At 44.9% G+C, this 22,772-nt stretch overlaps 1 protein-coding gene across 3 annotated transcripts in view; it reads left to right on the top strand.

Moving 5' to 3' along the window:
• Positions 1-3,427: 3,427 nt before the first annotated feature.
• Positions 3,428-22,772, top strand: part of SPG11 (SPG11 vesicle trafficking associated, spatacsin) — a gene marked incomplete at both ends in the record, with an annotated part of 87,516 nt that continues 68,171 nt past the window's right edge. The window contains 13 exons of one of the 3 annotated variants that reach the window (XM_082647464.1): positions 3,428-3,470; positions 4,070-4,290; positions 5,706-5,848; positions 6,333-6,431; positions 6,662-6,803; positions 8,085-8,205; positions 8,303-8,400; positions 8,614-8,667; positions 8,768-8,895; positions 9,035-9,194; positions 9,701-9,841; positions 10,509-10,606; positions 11,170-11,323. In XM_082647464.1, coding sequence (XP_082503590.1) covers positions 3,428-3,470; positions 4,070-4,290; positions 5,706-5,848; positions 6,333-6,431; positions 6,662-6,803; positions 8,085-8,205; positions 8,303-8,400; positions 8,614-8,667; positions 8,768-8,895; positions 9,035-9,194; positions 9,701-9,841; positions 10,509-10,606; positions 11,170-11,323 — 1,602 coding nt within the window. Of the gene's footprint in view, positions 3,471-4,069; positions 4,291-5,705; positions 5,849-6,332; positions 6,432-6,661; positions 6,804-8,084; positions 8,206-8,302; positions 8,401-8,613; positions 8,668-8,767; positions 8,896-9,034; positions 9,195-9,700; positions 9,842-10,508; positions 10,607-11,169; positions 11,324-14,846; positions 15,092-17,407; positions 17,593-18,455; positions 18,681-20,125; positions 20,328-22,772 lie in introns of those variants that run through there. The other 2 variants (XM_082647462.1, XM_082647463.1) reach the window with 2 other exon arrangements.

The raw sequence follows: 22,772 nt of genomic DNA, 5'->3' as shown, positions 1-22,772 counted from the left end.
ATTTGTTTTTCTTCTGTGAATTTCCTGTTCATAGTCTGTCAACCAAAGTCCCTGATCACTCAGGACAGACACTGCCTGATGTAGCAGAGAAGGAGTTTATTTAAAGAATATTGCGGGACTTCCCTGGTGAATCAGGGGTTAAGAATCTGCCTGCCAGTGCAAGGAACATGGGTCGGGAAGATCCCACATGCCTTGGAGCAACTAAGGCCGTGCACTGCAACTACTGAGCCTGCGCTCTAGAGCCCACGAGCCACAACTACTGAACCTGCATATCACAACTACTGAAGCCCGTGCTCTGCAACAAGAGAAGCTACCTCAATGAAAAGCCCGCACACTGCAACGAAGAGTAGCCTCCACTCTACGCAACTAGAGAAATCCCGCGGGCTGCAATGAAGAACCAACACAGCCAAAAATAAATTAATTAACTAATTTTAAAAAATAAAAAAATGAAGAATATTGCTAAGCAGAATGTTATCAACTGCTAAGTAAAGGATACACAGAAGTTAATTTTATTATTCTCTCAACTTTTTGTAGGACTGAAAATTTTCAAAATAAAACACTAGGAGGAAGAGGATACTGAGGACACAGAGGCCCACAAGTGTTCAGAAAGTGATTGCAGCCCAACCTGGATCTGTCCTGTTCTCTGACTATGCTCCCAGCTCTGAGGACAATTGACACCGCTATCTGGAGGTTCTCAGACAACTTGGATGAGTCCACCTCTTCCAACAGGATGGGTGACAAGAGCCAGCCTGCTCCTGAGCTAGCCTCAGCTCTTCTGTACAGTGACTTTCACCTCAGTGGAGATCAACTACCACGTTTCAGATAAAGCAGGAAAAGATATTGATTTTCATCTTGCCTCTCCAGGAATGAAAACCTCAGTTTATGAACAGAGAAAATCAGGTAGAGTACACATGGTGGACACTAAGTTTGGTGAATATACATTCAGCACCATTTCTGAAAGGTGACTTTCTCTGAATTAATCCTGGATAATATGGGGGAACAGGACCAAGCATAGGAGGAAATATATGATAGGCACAGATGAGTTGGATAGGAAACCGAAAGATATCCTGGAACCATCATCAGAATCAAATCACGGCTAAGCAAATGTAGTCATATCCATATTCTGCTTAGAGCATTTAAAGCTCATGATCAAAATTTACAAGGAAGCAACTTCGATAGAGTTGAGTTCTGATCCATGAACAATTTAATTGTCATGGTAGTACTGTCAGCCATTCAGGTTTTATGCTAATCCATCTTTTTGAAAGTAAGCAGGAAGGTTGAACTTAATACTCCCACCTATTTAACATGAAAAAAAGAAGGGCTTCCCTGGTGGCGCGGTGGTTGAGAGTCCGCCTGCCGATGCAGGGGATACGGGTTCGTGCCCCGGTCCGGGAAGATCCCACATGCCGCGGAGTGGCTAGGCCCGTGAGCCATGGCCGCTGAGCCTGCGTGCCCGGAGCCTGTGCTCCGCAACAGGAGAGGCCACAACAGTGAGAGGCCCGCGTACCGCAAAAAAAAAAAAAAAAAAAGTTCTGCATACAGCAACTGAATCTCCCCCAACACCTGGTCTCTATAACAACCTGATAAATCACTTCTGGAACCCTGAAAGTCACCATTTTGCCCTTTTTTAAAAAATTAATTTATTAATTTATTTTTATTTTTGGCTGTGTTGGGTCTTCTTTGCTGCGCACAGGATTTCTCTAGTTGCCGCGAGCGGGGGCTACTCTTCGTTGCGGTACTGCAGGCTTCTCACTGCAGTGGCTTCTCTTGTTGCAGAGTACAGGCTCTAGGCACGCAGCCTTCAGTAGCTGTAGCACACGGGCATAGTAGTTGTGGCTCATAGGCTCTAAAGCGCAGGCTCAGTAGTTGTGGTGCACAGGTTTAGTTGCTCCGTGGCATGTGGGATCTTCCCAGACCAGGGCTCAAACCCATGTCTCCTGCATTGGCAGGCAGATTCTTAACCACTGTGCCACCAGGGAAGCCCACCATTTGGCCATTTTGATAATAATACCAGGGTAAATGATTAGGGAGTTATTGAGAGAAACAGCTGAATAGCATTACCAAAAAGGCCTGAACCCAATTAGATATTTGAAAATAATTTCAATAACTTTCAGGCTATTTAAATTTTTTCCCTCACCCATATGGTTCTACCTACAGCAAAACTTTTGAAAAGAATATTTTTCTTTAGAGGCACCAAGAATCATGGCCCTATAACCATGACAATAGGGCCCTAACTTGCATTTTTCATGTAGAGAATTAGCTTCATTTTTAATTTTATTCAGAAGTTCTGTAAAGCCTGTGTGCTTCAGCTGAACACAGGATGTGGGCACAGAACCCAGAATCGCTGAGGGGCTAGATGAGGCGCAGATGGGTCTCAGGTTTTGCTACCAGCACTCCTGAGGTGCTTGTTTTTGTTTCCTTTCCTTTTTAGTCCTGAGCTTCTGAACCAGTTTTCCACTTACAGCAAGCAGCCAAGAAGATATGGGATTATCTGTGTAACTCATGCAAAAGTGTTTTTACCTCGAAGATCTGGCTTCTATATTCTCAGGGGTCCCTCCTCAGTAGGAGTGCTTAGTAGACTCAAGCTCATGCGGACTCAAGGACACGGTGAAGGGCAAGCATCACCAGGTGGACATTAGGGGTCCACAAGCACCCTGCCCTGAAGCACTGAGAACTTGGCTGCTCAGTAATTGCCCCAAGATCCACCCAGGGATTTCCTATCCAAGTTAATGGAGCAAAGCTTAGGGATTGAAGAGAAAAGAACCTCACAAAATTCCTATTAAGGGTGTAGAAAACAGGGATCCTCTTTTTAAATATCTGCTCCCAAATAGTGATCCCAATAAACTGTACTCACAACCGTGGATGGATAAAAATGCACTTTAATTCTCTTGCCCTTGCAAGGGTTTTCTTTCTCATGAGTTTGTGTGCTGACATTTCTACCAGGATGCAGTGGTTGGGGATGCTGGCCCTTTAACAGGGGAACAGGGGAGGGGCTGGGAATCTTAAAGCCAGGGGCAGCGAGCCTGCCTGGCCCAGGCCGCCATGGCTAAGCTAAGCAGAAAGGGTAGCCACAGTCCTGGGGTGGGTGTCGCCACCCAGGCCGCTGTGAGCCCCCTCCCTGTGCACAGACCGAGGCTGGTGGTGACCTCCAATTCCTAGCCCTGCTCCTCTTCTCTGTCCCTTTGCAGGACAGCTCCCTAGAGCTGGGCTAGTGAGGTCAGAGGGTGGAGGTTTAGGGCAGTCTGAGAGCCCCGGGTCCTGCTCCTTGAGATCTGGGTCAAAACTTTTCTGACAACCTTGCTGGGGGGAGACCTTGGCTGTTTGGGTGCCACGCCATCCTTACCCAGGACAGGGTCTCTGGGTCTCTTCCTTTTCCCAGGTTTACCTTCCAGAGGCTGACAGTGCTCTCTCGCCAGAGGAAACAGCCATGGAGCAAGTCTGCCACCCCGAAGAGATGAAATGCCTTCAAGGTACTATCACCAAGTGGTCTGTGGTATCTGATAAAAGGCCCGGGAGTGCGGCAGTTTGATGGTCTGGTTCAGTGGATAGACATGGGTTTGGATGTCTATCGGTTTGGAGTGATTCCCAGCGACATCATGACGGTGACTGAGATAACTTTTATGGGCCCTGTGTTTTCCTCCCCTTCAGAGAAAAATGATCAATACCGGCCTTGTATGGTTATCGTGAGAATTAAATGAACAGATAGATGTAAAAATCCCTGGCCCACTAGGGTTAAATTGTCATGAGTCAGGGCAGCTGGAACTCGGTTAATCAAAGAGGCACAGAAAGGGCTGTCAGAGGAGGCGAGCAGGTGGAGAAGCCTGTGGTGGGACTAATGAGGCAATGGAAGAGGGGATGAAGAAAGTGAAAGTGAAACAGCCAGGTTCTGTTTGCTCTAGTGGAGATGGTTAGAGGTGCCCTGGGGTAGTGAGGCTGAGTTGAACTCATAGAACAAGAGAAGATGTTTGAAGATGGTGCTGGACATGGCTTGTGAACAGAAGTGCTACAGAGAAGCATCCTCTCTAGACCAGACCCTTCCCAGCTGAACCCCTGTCTACTTCCTCCTCAGGCACGCACTTAAACCAAAGCCCAGGCAAGTCCTGTGACCCCTTGGCTCTTAAGGAAGTGCTGGTGTGTGCCTCCCAGTTGGAGGAAGAGGAACAAAATGAAGAAGAGAGGGAGGAGGAGCTGGACCCAGATTTAGCCCCTGACCTGGAGGGGGAGGAAGAGGAGGAGGAAGAGAATGATCTCGGGGATCCAGCTGTCCTCAGCGCTGTCCGTAACATCCAGGTACCACAGCAGGAAGACGTGGGGGAGGGTTGTCCTGAACTGTCTGCATCTCACAGGCTGTGGCTACACATCTCTCTCCTCTTCTTCACCCCTTTCTAGGTGGGCTAACACTTTCTATTTCAGGCTTGAACCCTAGTAAAGACTCTCTCCTTCCTTCCCTCCTTTCTTCTGTCTCCTACTTAGTTTCTGATGCTGCCCTCACCTGAATCCAGGTCCTAGCAGGGCTGTGCATCACCTAGAGATGCTGGTCTTGCTCCTGGTGGTGAAAGCGAGTCATCTTTGACCCTGGGCCCCTATGTCTTCCCAGTCCATCCCTGGTCTTTATTCCCTTGGATTCCCCTAGCAGGTGGAGAGACCCAAAGGAGTCCCATGTAGAAATGAAGTTACTCAGACCCTGGTTCAGCTTAACTCCTAAGATGCCAGTCTGGCTTCCCTTCAGTGGAAGGAGAGGGGTCCTGATTGTATTGACTTTGAAACTGAGGGAGGGCCAGGCTGCCACTGTCCTGGGTATTGGAAATGGTTGGTCCTGCTGCTCCCCTCCCCCCATTAACACAGGTGAATGTAGATGATGCCACAGGGGCTCATTCCAGCTTGGGGTTTCCTCCCTCTCATTCCAGAAAGGTCTTCTCAGCTCCCCTGGAATCAAGGCCCCTGGTGTGCTGGGGATGTCGCCTGCTTCCTTGCACTTTCTGTGGCAGGTGAGTCACTCCAGTCTCCATCCTGTGAGAAATAGGCTGGGTGTTGAGAAGCAGCATGCCGCCTGTGCCTTATTTCCGTTATGTTCACTGTGCCCTTGACCTTGCTCTAGAGATGCAGCGCCCAAAGTGAAGTGTGGTTAGGAAGGGGGAAACGCCCCTCATGCGGGGTAGCTTGGTAAACAACAGAGGTGGTACTGGGACAACTGGCCTTCCTATGAAAAGGATAAACTATTCCATCTTACAGAATATAAGCAGCACTGAGCCTAGTGCTAGAAAGAGCATATGGTCTGGCGTAGAGCAATTGCCAGAAATCTAGCAGCGGGAATAGAAGGGAATTGCAGACTGAGGAGGGCTTCAGAGGTGTCCGAAAAGAGCTAAGCATGGCCCCAGTGGCTAAAGACAAGATCTGAGTGAACGCTCAGAGAGGAAAGGGCAGGGAGTTGACTCACACACAGTGGGGAAAGCACAGGCCCCCACATTGTCGGGGACCGTGGAGTTGCTCCCTAGGAGGTGACAGACCTGTTGGAAACAAGAACGGGCTCCACAGTCTGGTGTCCTCACAACTGGCTCGAGGGGCCCCAAGATGGCAAAATGTTGAGTGAGGTTATTGAAGGAAAAGGCAGGTGAGACCATAGAGGCAGAAAGGCAGTCAACAGCAAAAGCAGGATTCTGTTAGTGGAGATGCCCTTCTCCCAGACCCTGAAATTCCTCTCCCAGACCCTGGACTACCTGGCACCACTTCCTTTCCGGCCTGCCTTTCCCAGCACCAGCGCTGCAGCCCCGCACTTCGGACCTCGACTGCCCTCGCCAGACCCATCTGTCCTCTGCAGCCCGTCGACCTCGTGGCCCCTTAGGCTCAGGTACTGGTTCAGAGTGCCCGGTGTCCCAGGGTCCAGGACAGGCTGAGCTCTTCTCCAGAAGTCTCAGAAGGTAGTGGCTGAGGAGGCATGGCTGCCCCTCTACCAGCTGCCACAGAAAATACTTAGAGAAACTCACTAAGAGAAGGATGTGGTAGAGTGCAATTCCTTCCCCTCACAGGTAAGGAAATGGAGGCCCAGGGACTTATCTGAAGTCAGCCAGGACGGCAGAACTGAGAGTAGGACTCAGAAGTCCTGACAACCAGGCCAAATGGTTTTATATTGTGTCAGGATTTCCTGTAGCCAAGTTTCAGGGAAAACCATATCCTGGAGGGGGAGGTAAGCCCTGCTGAGCTAGGATAGTGACGCTTCATGTGGCTGACGCTTGGGCAGGGTCCTAAGCAGGTAGGGTCCCTTAGATGTCTGGCTGAGGTTCCCAGAGGCTAAAGGAATGGGGGCAGGGGGCTGAGAGCTTGCTCCCACCCAGCCCAAGTTTCTTTCTACGTCTTCCCAGTCATCTGACCCAGCTCCACCCTCAGCACCAGCGGATCCTGAAGCAACAGCAGCAGCATGGTCGACCACCAAGGTAAAACCGAGAGGAGAAGCAGGATTGGGGGGGGGGGGCCTGCATGCTGGGGTTTCCCTTGTGACAGAGCACCTCCCCCAAAGCCCCACCAGTTAAGCCTCTCACACCCTGGCCCACCTCTGCACTCTGCTGTCCTCCCCCGACATCCCGCTCCGAGCTCTCCACTCCTTGGGGGAGTTCTCTGTGGCAGGGGTGGGTAGGTCTAAAGGGACACTCCTCCTGGCTTGAAGTCCCCCAGCCAAGAAGCCTTGGTCTCAGCAGCCAGACCCCTATGCTAACCTCATGACCCGAAAAGAGAAGGACTGGGTGGTAAAAGTGCAGATGGTTCAGCTGCAGAGTGAGAACCCCCGCCTGGATGACTATTACTACCAGGTGAGCCCCAGGGGCTCTGCCCAGCCTCTGACCTTGGCGTCAAATGGGCCTGACTCCGTGGGTCCTCTGAGATTCTCCCTTCCCCTCACAGTGGCCACGTCCCTTCAGGTGGGAGGAATGATTGCTAAAGGATGGGGGTCATATTTCTACACTTGACATCCAAACTCCTTCCCCTTCTTGTCCTAAATTTCAGCCACATGGGATTAGTTATGATTCCCCAAACACACTCTGAGGTTTCTGTCTCCGTCCTTTGCTGAGACTTTCTCCTATTCAGTCAGCAAATGAGGACTCTTTCATCTTTGTACACTTTGGTTTCTCTCAGAAATGACTTGTTTAAAATAAACATTCATCTACTTTTTACTTTTGAAGATCTAAAACACAGGGAACTTTTATAAGTAATGGGATTCAATTTCTTGAATTGAACAAATGCTGGCAGGCTTTTGGACGCCTTTCTGTTTGCTTCCTGTCTGCCCTTTGTCCATGAGTTTTGGGTTGTCTAAGTTGTATTTCAATTTCTCTTCAACCTCCGTGAGACCCCTACCGAGGTTTCCACCTTCATCTCCTTCCTATTGACATTACTTTCTTCCTTTACTTCCCACCAGCTTCAAAACCCTCTGCCTTCTGCCAGGATTGCTTGAATGTGATCATCTTCCACTCTTGACTTTTAGACATTGCTCCTCAATGAAGGAGCTGTATTTAAATTCTTGTTTGTCTCTCAGTCAGTGGCTTTATTTTAGTTCTGGATTTCACAGTCTTCCTTAAGATATTAGAGCTGCTGCACAAACCTCACAAGCGTAGAACTGGCCTAGAGGCCAATTGAAGTAGTGTTCTCGCTGTACTTCAAGCTACTGATTGGTCTTCGTACCATCAGATAACTGATTTTGGAGAGCAGAGGTAGGATCACCAAATTAAAATGGGGAGGGGGAAGGATAACGGTGTCCCATGTGTAACCTGGAATAAAGATTGCAGGAAGGTTGCAGACCCTGGGACACGTTTGCTTCCTGGCTCTCTGCTTTGCTCTCTGCCCTGCTCTCTGCCTTTCCATCAGATCTGGTGGTGGTACTAGCTCTTCAAGTCCTTAGGATGGGGACCCTGAAACAGGTGGCATGAGGCCTAGGGTGCTTTAAGATGCATTATAGTGGCTACTATAAGGCCCTAAGGTGCCAGGAGCATTTCTAGAATGAATGCTGTAGGCAAGGGTATATTAAGAGGTTGCATTGCAGAGCCCTAACTCTAAGTTCAGCCAATGAGTATACATTTGACTAATCCATGGACTCTCAGGAATATTATCAGAAACTAGAGAAGAAGCAGGCAGATGAAGAGCTGCTTGGGCGAAGGAGCAGGTTTGAGTCTTTCAAGCTGGTCACACCTTACATTCAGAAGGCGGAGGCTTATGAGTCAGGTAGGACCGGGACTGACCTGCTGGGTTGGGGTGGACAGCTGGGTAGACACAGGTGGAAAGCAGAGGGGCACGTGCCTGTCTGACTCCTTCCATGCAGTGGTTCGAATCGAGGGTTCCCTGGGCCAGGTAGCTGTATCAACGTGTTTTAGCCCTCGCCGAGCTATTGATGCTGTGCCCCATGGAACTCAAGAGCAGGTAGGAGCATTATCTTCCTACAGCCTTTTTCTCTCCCCTGTTTTGGAGAAAGGTCTGGAACACTCTCATGCTTGAGTTCAGGTCGTGACCTAAGAGTGAGGAACAAGAGTGATCGGGCTTTGTGGTCTAGCCTTTCCAGATCACGTTCTAGCTCACCTAGGTTTGGGCTGCTGCTGTGGAGGTGTGGCTAACAGCCAGGGACTTTTTCTCTAGGAGACAGGAGCTGCAAGCAGTCAGAGGCTTCAGGTGTTGTACCGGATTGAGAAGGTGAGACATCAGCCTTAGCAGTGAATTCCTTACCTCCCTTGAGAACAGGATATACTCACATTGACCCCTGCTTCCTCTCTCCCCACCCTCACATTCCCAGCTGTTCCTTCAGTTACTAGAGATAGAGGAGGGCCAGAAGGATGGGCCCGCACAGCCCTGTGAGCAGCAGAGCAACCAGCTTGAGAAGCTCTTCCAGGCCTTAAAGACCCAGGAACAGAATAATCTGGAGTGAGTGTGGGAGGGTCACACCTCAGCCCAGGAAGGGACGGCTCAGCAAAGACAGTGGCTTAGTTTCTGCCTCTCCTTTCTGGCCTGTGGCCCTTTGCTCTATGCGGATCCCTGCAATGCTCTCCTGTGTCACCTGTAGGGAGGCAGCGGATGGCTTCCTGCAGGTGCTCTCTGTGAGGAAGGGAAAAGCCCTAGTGGCCCGGCTGCTCCCCTTTCTGCCCCGAGATCGAACTGTCAGCCTTCTTCTGGCCATCACCCGCCATCTGCCCCTCCTTGTCAAGAGGGATGTGGCTGATCAGGTACTGTGGCATCCGGTGGAGGAGAGGACGGTTCTGTGGATGGGTTAGGAATGTTTACTCCTCCTCCTCTCCCCCTTCCTCCTCCTCCCAATCCCCTCCCCCAGAGAAGCCAGAGAATGTGCTGGGCAGTGAGGAGTGTTGACCCTGCTACCCTCAGGTTGAGGGGGTTACAGAACAAACTACCACAGGAACAGCTGATCATCTTCAGGCAAATGAAGAAAGGAAAACCCACAGGCCTATGGTTACACAGGTGTGAATGTGCTCTGGAGGTTGAGAAGCTCAGGGCCTCCTGATAAGTGGTGAGCCCCATAGCTACTTTGCTTAGGGAAGGCATCCTAGACAAGTGGGTATTGAAGGACCAGTGTTAGGAATGGAGACACCTGAGTGGTGATAGGCCTGGTAGGTCTGACCTGACCAGAAGGGGCCAGAGGCAGGTGAGCACGGAAAGAGACCGGAGGTGAAGTTGTCGAGGAGTCAGAGAGAGGCCCTTACTGACCTTCTTGCAGGCCCTGCAAACGTTATTCGAACCTCTGGGCAAATGTATCAGCCGCTTGACCTTCCGTGAACTCCTCCAAGGACTTCAGGGACTCATGCTGCAACCACCTGGCTCCTCAGAGCGGCCAGTCACTGTGGTGCTGCAGAATCAGGTAACACGCGTGGGAGGCTTTTGTCTTTCCACAGGTGGCTCCAGGTGCTATCTGGAATGGACCCAGGGTGGGGCTGCTTTTTTAACAAGCTCCCTGATGGTGGTGCTGCTATCACCTCTAAATCAGAAGTCACCAAACATTTTTGATAGTGAATCCCTTTTACCAAAAAAATGCTGAACTATACCACCTGTGTGTGTTTATAAATCATGTACGTGGAACACTATACTTACCTTAGGTACATAATAAATACAAGATGAGACTCTAGATGTGAAAGATCTCATATCTTCTAATAACCTAGTGGATTATCTTGTGAACCCCTCTAAAGATCTTCGCCTAAAGGAATGCCTCTTACAATGGGCTCCACAGCCTACCCACGTCAGATTCCTGGGTCTGTTCCTGATCTATGGTCTCTGATTCCGGGGATGGAGCCCACAAGGGTGCATTTCATCAACTCCCCAGAGGAATCTTTTGGACTATTCAGAGCAGTGGTTTCCTTGGAAAGGGCTCAGAGTTCTTGGCCAGCCAGTATAAAACTTGATGGGTTTATGGGTGTTGGACTCCATTTGTACCTGTGAACTTGCCCTTTTAGTTGGGAAGTAGCAGAGCCAGGGAAGCACTGAATGCCTAGGGTAAACTAACTTTACTCTGGATACTTTATCACTTGCAGTTTGGAATATCTTTGCTCTATGCCCTGCTAAGTCATGGAGAACAGCTGATATCCCTGGATTCTTCCCTAGAGGAACCCAGCAGTGACCACACAGCTTGGTAAGATCATAAAAGCCTTCTAAATACTATTTCAGTACCCTTGGGATGTATAGGCTGAGCCAGATGAGATGTTTCCTGAGTGGTTTATTCAAGCACCAGCGAGGAGGTTGGACAGAGAAACAGAGTTGTAGCTGTTCTGCCTTTTTTATTTTTCTATAGTGCCCTAGAGCATTGTCCCCCATGGAAGGCAGTGTAAGATAGACTCTAAAGCTTGTCCCTTTAATTACTCACAGACCTAGGTGTGAATTCTGCTTCTGTTACTTATCAGGAACATAACATTGGGGCACATTATTTTACTTTCCTTAGCCTGTTTCCTCATCTATAAACTAGGGATCTAAGGATAAGAGTACTAACCAGTTAGAGATCTAAAGATTAAATGAGATGGAAGATGTGTGTAAAGCACTAAACATTGCCTGGCACATACCAAATGTGCAAATGTTCTCTCAGTTGCTGGAGGTACAGAGGGTGATAGCGGTGGTAGAAAGACAATAAGAAACCTGGGCCCTGAGCCTATGTCCTGCGTGCATACAAAGATGCTGATGTATTACTTCTCTGCCCTCCAGGACAGACATGGTAGTTCTCACTGCCTGGGAGATAGCTCAGATGCCCATAGCCTCTCTGGCAGAACCCCTGGCCTTCCCCAGCAACCTTCTTCCTCTGTTCTGTCACCATGTGGACAAACAATTGGTACAGCAGCTGGAGACTAGGATGGAGTAAGTGACTGTGGAAACAAGGTCATAGCCCCCTATTCAAGCCCAGACTAGGTTCTGTCACTTCTCTACTACTTTATTTATTTATTTATTTATTTATTTATTTATTTATTTATTTTTGGCTGTGTTGGGTCTTCGTTTCTGTGCGAGAGCTTTCTCTAGTTGCGGCGAGCAGGGGCCACTCTTCATCGCGGTGTGCGGGCCTCTCGCTGTCGTGGCCTCTCTTGTTGCAGAGCATAGGCTCCAGACGCGCAGGCTCAGTAGTTGTGGCTCACGGGCCCAGTTGCTCCGCGGCCTGTGGGATCTTCCCAGACCAGGGATTGAACCCGTGTCTCCTGCGTTGGCGGGCAGATTCTCAACCACTGCGCCACCAGGGAAGCCCTCTACTACTTTTAAATCAAGAGTAGGGAGGATAACTTGCTTTTAGAAGTATTTCTAGACATTGGTACTTATTGAGTAACCAGTCTGCTCCAAGTTAGGGTCGTGGGGCCTGTTTCTTCAGCCAAACCTTTCCATTTATTCCCAGGAACTTTGATTATTTATTATGCTAAGCTATCTGAGGGTAAGAACTAGTTTGAGAAGATGAACTTTTCATTAAAGAAGTATTTGAGGGACAACTCAAATGTAAATAAGATGTAAACACACAAACAACATGTAGGTCATCTCTCAGAACTTACCATCTGCTGGAAAGAGACATATTAATCACATCACACAGTATTTTAAAGGGATGCACCTCTTCTCTTTGTAGGTTTGCCTTGATCTACTGATCAGGTTGTTCCGGAATACGTATGTGGGAAGAGTTTAATGATCAGACATTAGTTGTGTATGGGTTTTGCCTAAAGCGATCCAGAAAGTCTGAAGACAGTTGTATGCCTTGATATATTGGTGAACCCTGCCCAAAACCTTTTCTTATGCTTCAAAAACTATGAACTATGTGCCTAAAAAGGCATGGCAAAATGAGGTATAATTAAAAAGATAATAGAATGAAGCGTGGCAGTTTGTTTGTAAGTTAAGAAAACGGCTTTCATTATATCCTATGTGTGAAGCTTCAAGTGTCCTTAATGTAAGGGACAAGTCCTTGTTATGTCTAACAATAGACCTTGGAAACTGTTCCACTGTTGCCATTTTTTATAAGTAGCCCTAGCTGAGCTAAGAGTGTTTTATATAAATATCTCCTTTGAGATATGGGATGTTTGGTTTATTTTGACAAACAAGGTCATGCACTCATCAAAAAACACAAGAGTCCCTTTTATGAACCAGGTACCATTTTAGGTGGTTGAGAAACAGTGGTGACCAAGGAAAAGCCCCTGCTCTTCTGAAGCTTACATTCTGATTGGACAGGGACTGACAGAAGACATCAAATAGTGATAAATACCACGGTGAAAACAAAATTGGGGGATGAGTGACTGGAGTGGAATGGAAGGCCTGTCAGTAGAGGTTACAATTAAGCTGGAATCAACGACAAGTATTCCATGCAGAGGCACTAGTGAGCACAAAGCCCCTAGAGTGAGAATGAACTTGGTGTGTTTCAGGAAAAGAAAGGAGGACAGTGTGGCTGAAGTATACAGGTAAGGGGGGGAGGGTGATAAGGTAGGAGAGAGGTAAGCAGAGTACACATCTGTAAGCCATGGTTATTTTTTAAAGTCTGGATTTTTAACAGCTGGGAAGTCAGAATTTTAAACAGGGAAGTGGCATAACGTGATTTTGTTTTGAGAAGATCACTCTGACTGCTGATTGTTAGGGGAACAGGATAGAAAGCGAAAAAAATGTTCAGAAGTTCTTTTTCCAAAGCTGGGGCAAGAATGGAAGAGCTTTAGGGACAGAAAGAGAAGAAGTTTGGAAAAGGTTTTGGAAGTAAGAGTTGACAGATATTGCTGATGGGCTGGATAAGGATGGTGGTGAAGAATCCAGGATGACTCCCAGGCAGAGTGAATGGTGGGTGCCCTAGACTAACGTGGGGAACACATGAGGAAAAATGCATTGCGAAGGGTTATAATCAACATTTTAGATGCTTTAATATGTCCTGTTAGAAATCCAAGTAGATATATCAAGTAGGTGAAGAGCAGTCTGGAGGTGAAGGAAAAGGTCAGGGATAAAGACACAGAAGTGGGAGTATCAGCACACAGATGTATTACAAGTTAGGAGTGAGGAAGAGATGATGTAGGAAGAAAAGCCAACATAGGGGACTGAGGAGGAGTTATCTGAAAAAAATAGGTTGAAAATTACGGAAGTGGTGCTACCAAAGTTGAAAAGAAAGTACTTTAAGAAAGGAGTGTGTAAGCTTCCCGGGTGGCGCAGTGGTTAAGAATCCACCTGCCAAGGCAGGGGACACGGGTTCGTGGAAGATCCCACACGCAACAGGCAGATCCCACACGCAACAGAGCAGCTAAGCCCATGGGCCACAACTACTGAGCCTGTGTTCTAGAGCCTGCAAGCCACAGCTACTGAGCCTGCGTGCCACAACTACTGAAGCCCACACGCCTAGAGCCGGTGCTCCGCAGCAAGAGAAGCCACTGCAGTGAGAAGACCCGGCTCACCGCAACTAAAGAAAGCCCACGCACAGTAACAAAGACCCATGCAGCCAAAAGTTAAATTTATTTTTTTAAAAAGGAGTGTGGAATGAGGAGATGTGACAGAGGAGGGAGGCACTGACTACAGAAAGAGTCAATTTGGAATCTTCTGAAAGGGTAGCAGAGCAATTGGACAGTAGGTAGTAGTCTGTGTAGGTTAAGGAACGATTTTCTTTTAAAGAGTGATATTACAGCATGCCTGCATGATAATGAAAGCACTGCCATTAAGTGGCCGGGGCGGGGAAGGGTGGAGAGTAATGAAGGCGAAGAAAGTTCACAACGTCCTACAACAGGAGGAAGATGGGAATCAAAGCACAGACAAAGGAGGTGACCTTTGATAGCTGTGTGACCTCATCTGATTGTGGAAAAGTATGTGTTAAGAAAGGCGCTGCTGTCCTTTAGGAGACCATTGCAAAGTGTCTACTCCCCACCTCTTCTCGCCCCCTCTGCTGGCCGATCTTGGATTATACCTCCCAGAGGAAAGAGTAGTAGGAAACAGTAACTCTACCACTTCCACCCACCCTGTTCCCCTGGCTGTTACAATGGATATTATTTGATGTCAGCATCAAGTCAGCTCCCTCATCATGGATCGGTCAAATACCAAGGACGTTGCACCACTCAGGGCCTGTAAGTAAAAATAACAGCCCAATAAGAAAAGCGAAGAGTGGCAGGCACAGGCCTCCAATAGAGAGGAGGCAGCAAGGGTAAGAAAGCAAAGGTAATGCTACAGAGTGAGAACAGCTGCTACAGCCACCTTAAGCCGCTAATGGAGGCCCTCAACTCTCAGCAAACCGTGGGCTAAAAACAAAGGCAGCTGTGGCTTTGCTGGAGTGGGTGGTGCGGAGAACTTAACCGGGCAGACTACGTCAGCGCTAATCTCCCCGCGGGAGTCACGAGGCTGACAGCGGGTCGGCTACACTGCGCACGCGCAGGACGCAGCGGGCTGTAGGGACCGGAAGGACCGGTGCGAGCGGGATGGCTGCAGACAAGGGGACTGGAAGCGCTGAAGCTGTGGAGCGGGTTCTACCCGTGTTGTTGGTGCCGGTCCCCGCCGAGGCAACAGGGCGTCTGGGATCCCGGGCGCAGTTGCACAGGGAGCAGGAGGTTCTGGGGAGCCTGACGGCTGCAGGCAGCCTTCACGTGCTTCCCTTGGCGCCCGGCGGCCGGGGCGGGGGCGGCTGCTGCCTGGAAGGCCCTTTTCGGCAGTAAGTGCTGTGGCCGGGCCTGGCCTTGTGGAGGGAGTCTGCAGCCTTAGCTTGGCTGGCGCCTCTGCTCCCCCTCCTACCTTGGAGGTAGCGGGAGAGGGATGACGGTGGGGGGCAACGCCTCAGAGGCAGGCCTGGTTCCTTCTCGGAACATTTTCCTCGGTTTGTCGCGTCCCTGCACCCATTCTTTCCCGTTCCGGGTGGGTGGAGACAGTATCCAGATCCTCTCCGGACGTGGAGAACCTGTAATGAATCCTAGCTTGGACGCTTTTTAAATTCATTTAACACAGGTTGATTAATCGTCACTTTGCCGTGCCCCACGCCCATTTTCTTCAGTTAAATCTGTTAAAGATGCCAGCTGAGGGGCATCATCTCTCATTTGAATCATCCTGTTACCTTTTCCTTATCTCTGATACAGATAGCTGTTTCCTTCACATTTGGGCTTCCCCTCCCCTCCACCCCCCTTCAAGGACAGAGCCTGCGTTTTCTACGCACTTACTAGTGTATTCACTCAACAAATACTTACGCGCTTTCTGTTCGTTACCTAGGAGCAGTGCCTAAAAGGTGTAATAAGACAGTTCTTACATGTGAGGTTGTATGGTTGGGAAGACAGAAAAGAAACAATTTCAATCATATATTACTTTCCACATATGTAACTCTTACAGTTTACATCATTAAGTTTGAGAGTGCCTTCCGACGCTTTGGACTCTTTAATAACAAAACATTTTAGAAATGTTAACGATTTTGAGTAGCCACAGAGGAGTTCTGGAATATCCAGGTCCTATAAAAGTGCCTCACAGTAGAGATTCGTTTGTTCAATCACTGAATGTTTTAACCTGTTTTATGTTTGTCTTCTTTATTCCTGATCTCCAGTTGCTAGGAAAAGGAATCCCTCCTTACCATAAGTTAGTTGATTCAACAGTATTAAGTACGTATGAACACAGCCATATAAGGAAAGGAATGAGGCAGAGAGAACCTCACAGAAGATAAGCAGAACAGACATAAAATAATGGGGGCTTTTGTAAGCTATAGCATGAAATTAGTGGGGGAGGATCAAGAAGGGCTACTTTTTAGTTTTTTTAGTTGAATTGAATTCAGTTAAAATAATTCGTAGGGTAAAAATAAGGATAAGTTTATAGTGTACAGAATTTGCTTCCTCCTTTTCTCAAAGTATGTATGGTCCTTTGTATATTGTTGAAATCACTGTACATTCTATATTATGTTCACTGAAAATTCTCTTTCCACGTGGCAGTATAGTCCCATGTACTAATGATGTTACTGGTTTCACAGTATTCAGCCTTTTAAATATATCTTAATTTGTTTAACCTTTTTCATATTTGACATCAGATTTCAGTGTGAACAGTCAGGAATTGGCTGTTTATGAAACATCATTCTAGGTATAAAGACAGAAATATAAAATGTCAGTGTTTTTTTCTAATAATAACATAGTAGCACCAAGTCCACTGTTTTTAGATATAAAACTTACTAATTCTGTAGAAAAAAAGCTTTTTTTAAAAGATGAAACTTTATCAGCATGGTAACCTCATCTCATTCCATTGCATAGTTTTCAGAATTGGGGCTCTCTTTTTTCTCTTTTAATGTAACTTAATTTTATTATTTAATTTGAAGCTGTAGCATCATTAGCCTCTTTCCATCCTTGTTAGTCATGTTGGTATGTTGACTTTACACTGCTTTAAGTATTCTATAACTGCACTTAAAATTGAAAATTTAGTTCCTCCGTTGCACTACCCACATTTCAAGTGCTCAGTAGCCACATGAGGTTGTTGGCTACTGTATTGGACTTTGCAGATGTGTAGAACACTTGCATCTCATGGAAAGTTTCGTTGGACAGAGCTATTGTATAATATGCCAGTTTAGAGTCTTCAAAGTCTATAAATGCAAATAATCGCTTTCTTTTTTTAAAGTTATTCAAAGCACTTATGTTAGCAAAACGTATTTTGTTAATTGTGAAGACCACCTCTTATAAATAATAGACATATTTGGTTGTTGAAACATATCCTTGATCATGACAGTTCCTTTAAACATACCATCAGTCCAGATTTAGGATGAAGGAAAAAAGCAGCCACCATTTCTTGCTCTTTGCCCCCTTTTCACAAATGACTCCTATATTCTTGTGTTGCCCTGAAGGGGCTGGAAGTTCTAGAGCAGTTTACTTTCCCTTAGGTTGTATATAGAAGTAATGCTTTTAGGTGAACCAAAGAGTTGTTCTCTACTTCTTCTGTCCTACCTTCACCATTGTGGGTAAGTATTATTGTGGATATAGAATATAATAAATAGTCTAAACTTTTTCCTTAGGTTTGTATGGGAGGACTCTCATAACAGTGGGACACCAACAGACAAGCCCAGACTGCTTGCTCTTAGTGAAAATAATGCACTGCTCATCTGTGAATTTAGTTTGAAAGATGGAAGATGTGATGCAACCATTTCATATAGCTATACTGAGGAGACATTGCAAAAGCTCGTTGAAGATCAAATTATCAGTAAGTATTTGCAGGTGGTCTTTTAGCATGTTTGAATTTGTGTATTACTATGTAATTTTATGTATTTCAGGAAAAGCTCTTATAGAGGTGAAGTCAGGGAGGGATATTTGTGCAGTATAGTAGGCACTAGCCACATGAGGCTATTAAGCCCTTAATGTGCTTAATATCAACTAATATGTCCTTTAAATGTCAAATGTTGATACATTCCAGATTTGAAGACTTGGTACTAAAAAAGTAAAATATCTCACTAATAGTTTTTGTGTTACATGTTGATAATGATATTTTGAATATGAGGTAAATAATATATAATAAAATTAGTTTCACCTGTTTTCTTTTTTCAGTGCAGCTACTAGAAAATTTAAAATTACATGTGTGGCTCACTTTTGTGACTGACATTATATTTCTGTTGGATAATGTGCTGATCTAGACTGGTTACAGACCTGTTTGCTATGTCCCATCCTGAGGGCTGCAGGGAGCAGAAATCAAAGCACTCAGGCTTCTATTTTTAAGGCAGTTGCATTCTCGCTACCCTGATTATAAGGTTCCTTCTTTTCCTTTTAAAAAAAAGAGTCTGTGATTGTTCTTATTTGGTCTCATGGGTAAGTAGGCTTTTTTGATCATCTTCTGGTGTGTTGTCACACTCTGGCTGTAAACAGAAGGCACAGAGACATTGTAGGCCATCTTCATTCAGTTCCTTACTTACCTTCCACTTGCTTAGGTGAGTTTGACCAATAATTGTCTAGAGTTGGACTAAGTTAAATGCTGATTCTTTTTTGTTTTACCTGTTTGTGTTAACAGAATCAAATTTACCAGTTGTAAAATTGTAACCAGTGAGTTTGACGTAATATCCTTTTGTTTTATAGGTATTTCCTTATTATCTTTGAGAATTCTGTCATTTCACAGTAACACATCATTATTGTTCATCAATGAATATATCATCCTGCACATTATATTTCCTGAAAGAGATGCTGAGATTAGGGTACTCAGCTGTTTCACATTATCCTTACCTGCACAGGCAGTGGACAGGATTATTGACACACAGCTCTGCAGAGGAATTCTTTTTGTTTTGAGTCATTTAGGCTGGATCTGTATCCTTGTTGGTAAAGATGTTGATGTGTGGGGGAGGAGAATACCTGGAAAAATGAGCCTTTTTATAGGCTTTTAGTTTTAGGGACTGGGCTGTAGGTAGAAAGATTAATTTTTCAGTAAAACTTTCAGGGGAAAAGATCTTCATGAACTTAAAATACTCAAACTACATTGCTTTATATTCCATTCAAATATTTTTCAGTTTATAAATCATAATCATCTTGTCCAACTTATGTTGTTTTAAAATTGTATATGTTCTGCATTACCCATTTATTTAAAATATACTTATTAAATATCTACTTTGTGCTTGTTCCAGGAGAGATTTAGATGACTGCTTATGATATGATACACACATTTTCATGTGTGAATATAACCTATCTCTTATCGTCTCTGATGGTGATTCCATCATATTAGGGAATCAGATGGTTTGCATAACTGTTTGAAATTCGTTTTTGGAAAACTATCACAGATTTTCTGTCTTCAACAGATTCATAGGTCACCAGCAAAATTATTTTGAAGATTATTTGAAGAACGACCCTTTATGTGTTTTTGGAACTTTCATTTCTGCATTAAAGAAGTAATTTTTCTATTTTACATGTATCATAGCCTGTGTTAAAATTTATTTTGTAAAAAATGTTATAGAATATTGGATTAACTTCATTTTTGCTGCCAGGTTACAGAACTGAGCTGTCCGACGTGGTAGGCAGTAGGCATATGTGGCTGTTGAACACTTGAAATTTTTTGGCTAGTGTGACTGAGGAACTGAATTCATAATTGTACTTAATTACTTTAGATTTAAAGTCTGATACTTGATTGAGTTATTGGAGAACTCTTGAGTATGTTTGGAACAACTCTGGCTGTTCCAAGTTCTTAAATGTAAATTTTTGAAGTCTAAATACAGACCAGATATTTCCAGTGAAAATTTAATTGTCCAAATTGAGATGTGTTGTAAGTATAAAATAACTAGGGTTGAACACTTATGTGAAAAAGATGTAAAATATCTCAATTTTTTAATATTGATTACATATAGAGATGATATTTTGGATATACTAGGTTAAATGAAACGTTCTTAAAATTAGGTTCACTGGTTTCTTTTTACTTTTTTAATAAGGCTGCTAGAAAATTTACAGTGACAAATGTGCCTCGCGTTGTTTCTTTTGGACAGCACTGTTGTAGAACATTAGTGGAAAATATTATTGTTGTCTCAGGGCCTGGCACAGAGTGGAGATTCAGCAAGTATTGTTGAGTGAACTCTCTATCAGGTTGTTTATTGGTTCCCCAACTTCATAGTCACCTGGTTAATATGATGGGATTTTTAGTGTCCGTCTTCCTTCTATTATTATTCCTACAAGGTTGGAGCAGTGAAGTCTATAACTCTTATTTCGTCCTGTGTTTTAAATGATTAGGCATACTTAAGACTGACGTTTTCTTTAACTCTAACTCGAAGACATTTTTGACACTGTGGATGGTAGACATGTAGCTCATGTGGATTTGGCACTTCCTCAAGAAGATATGTATAATGAGCAGCAACAAGAGCCAGCCAAGAGTTCTTCCTTTACTTCATTGAAAGTGTCTCAAGACCTAGATGTTGTAGTGATTGTCAGCTCCTCCAACACTGCAATTGCTCTTAACTTAAATTTGTATTTCAGGTATGTAGATTACTTCCTTCTCTGATTTCAGGTAAATAATTAGAGCCATAAGAGGTTAAAAATGTACTTGTTAGCTTCTTTTTATTCTTTTAACCGTTTTTTTCCCTCTATTTGCTTGATCACGTTCTAGCTACTACCTAGTGAGCTTATTACTATATAAAAGTATGTACAAGTGACCACTGGCTACCTTTTTATTTCTGGATACATATCCAAGTTTGATTTTGATTTATGTTTATTATTATTATATATGGCTTATATCATCATAAATGAAAAGTAACCAAGCACAATTTTAAAAGCCCTTAGCTATTATACATTATCTACTCACTTCTTCTCAATACTAGAGTAGAAGAAAAATGGGATTTACCCTGTGTTAGAATTGCGTCTTACGTGGGTTAGGGTCCTGGCTGCCTAGGGGATCACTTTTCACTTAAGGACTTTGACAAGATGTATTAACTGTGCTTTCTCCATTTTAGGATTTCCTCAGGTGTTTCCTTTTGAGGACCCACACACTTCCTAAATATATTAGTGAAAATTGAGTATTTCTTTGTGTAGCTTTTTGATTCAGAAATTCTAATTGCTTCTGATTTTATAATGTTTGAAAGGAATATGTGTGTGTGTGAATATGCATACACACACACACACACACAGCACCCTGTTTATTGAAGCTTGCAAGTAGGGTAATCCACATTTATGACTTTCAGTTTTAAGGGACATATCAAACCATTAGGATTTTTGGTCCTAACTTAATATGAATGAAATAAATATATCCTTGAATAATTGGGAATGCACTTTGATGGATTTATTGCTCATTGTCTGGATTACAAAAAAGGGTTAATTTCATCTTCACATATCAGCCAGAACTTCTTACTACTGTGAGTTTTTCATTTGTTTTCAATGGCCTTTTAATACTTTTTTTTTTTTTATCTTTGAGCAGGGATGGTTATCACATTTTCAGACTGTGTGCTTGTGTATCAATAGGCCATTTTCACTGACTAAAATATATCCTGTATGTGTAGAGTTACCTTCTAATCAACTTCCTTGGAAAATAATTTGACAGGTGAGGGGGGAAGGAATGCCCACTCAGCTACTCTGATCCTTGAGTGTAGGGTTCTGTTCCTCCAGATGTTTTGGCAACACCCCAAGAGAAGAGCACTGAAGTGGGCACCAGGCACATCCCTTTGAACAAATTTCATTGAACTCAGCCACTGTAACATCAGCCAGTGAAGAGCTGCTGTTCTGTTCCCTATAGTCAATTTAGGGATCTGTCCTGTCCAACTAAATGAGTGATCGCTGTTTGTTAATTATTTACATGAGTGCTCTTTAATTAGTATAATTTCTTGAAGAAGTTGACTGCATGTTTATTTTCTAAGTGTACTCTGAAATCTAACAGTGTTTTTTACCATTCCTGCCTCCTGACCCTAGTTGTTCTTTCCTGCCATACAAAAAGTCAGCCACCCCTTTTCATTTTATCAAGTCCTATTCATGCTTTGAGATCCACTTCTTTAATGAAGTCATTCCTTACTAAAATCCCTTCCACTTGTAAATTTCTACTCATTTAATAATTTTTCTCTCCTTTGGACTTCTGTAGCACTTTTGCTTTGAACTACAGTTTAGCACTTAATTGTGTATAGTCTTGTATTATTTCTCTAATTTTTTGTGTTTCCTACAGAGTTTGTAAGCTCCATGTAAGCTCCTCATGGTTTGTTCATTCAATTCACTGTCAATAACTTTTCCTTCCAGTTTACCTTAGCTGTCCATTCCCATAGTCATACCCTGGGCTTTGTCATTATATGAAACAGCTCCTCCCGCAAATCACTCTTCTACACATCCCACTCTGAGCACGACTTGCCAGACTGTACAGCTTGCTTACTCAAGTACCCCCACTTCTCTCATCTGACCTCACTGGAATTTCTAATATGCTGACTTCCCAAGTGAAGACAGGAGCCCCCTCTGTCTTCACTGCCCTCCCTTTACAGCATAGATTCTGTGACCTGTCATTTCAGTCACTTTCTTGAATGAGCCCTAAACTCTTGTTTCTGCCCTGTGGTAGCACTTGATCTGACAAATCTTTTTTTTTATTCTCTCTTCTCGTTCCCTGCACTCAAGCAACTGAGCACTTGTGAGAAAACCACAGAGGAAAATTGATACCACTATAAGTTCACATTCACTGTCTTCTGTGGTCTCTCATGTTGCCTGGAAATTTTACAATGACTTTTCATGAGTCCATTCTTCTTTTTTTTTTTTTTTTTTGCGGTACGCGGGCCTCTCACCGTTGCGGCCTCTCCCATTGTGGAGCACAGGCTCCGGACGCGCAGGCTCAGTGGCCATGGCTCACGGGCCCAGCCGCTTCGCGGCATGTGGGATCTTCCCGGACCAGGGCACGAACCCGTGTCCCCTGCATCGGCAGGCGGACTCTCAACCACTGCGCCACCAGGGAAGCCCATG

Source organism: Grampus griseus (assembly GCF_964374135.1).
Source record: "Grampus griseus genome assembly, chromosome: 2".
In the NCBI taxonomy this organism is placed as follows: domain Eukaryota; kingdom Metazoa; phylum Chordata; class Mammalia; order Artiodactyla; family Delphinidae; genus Grampus; species Grampus griseus.
The sequence above is the reverse complement of the archived record's forward strand: the minus strand, read 5'-3'. Positions and strand labels throughout refer to the sequence as shown.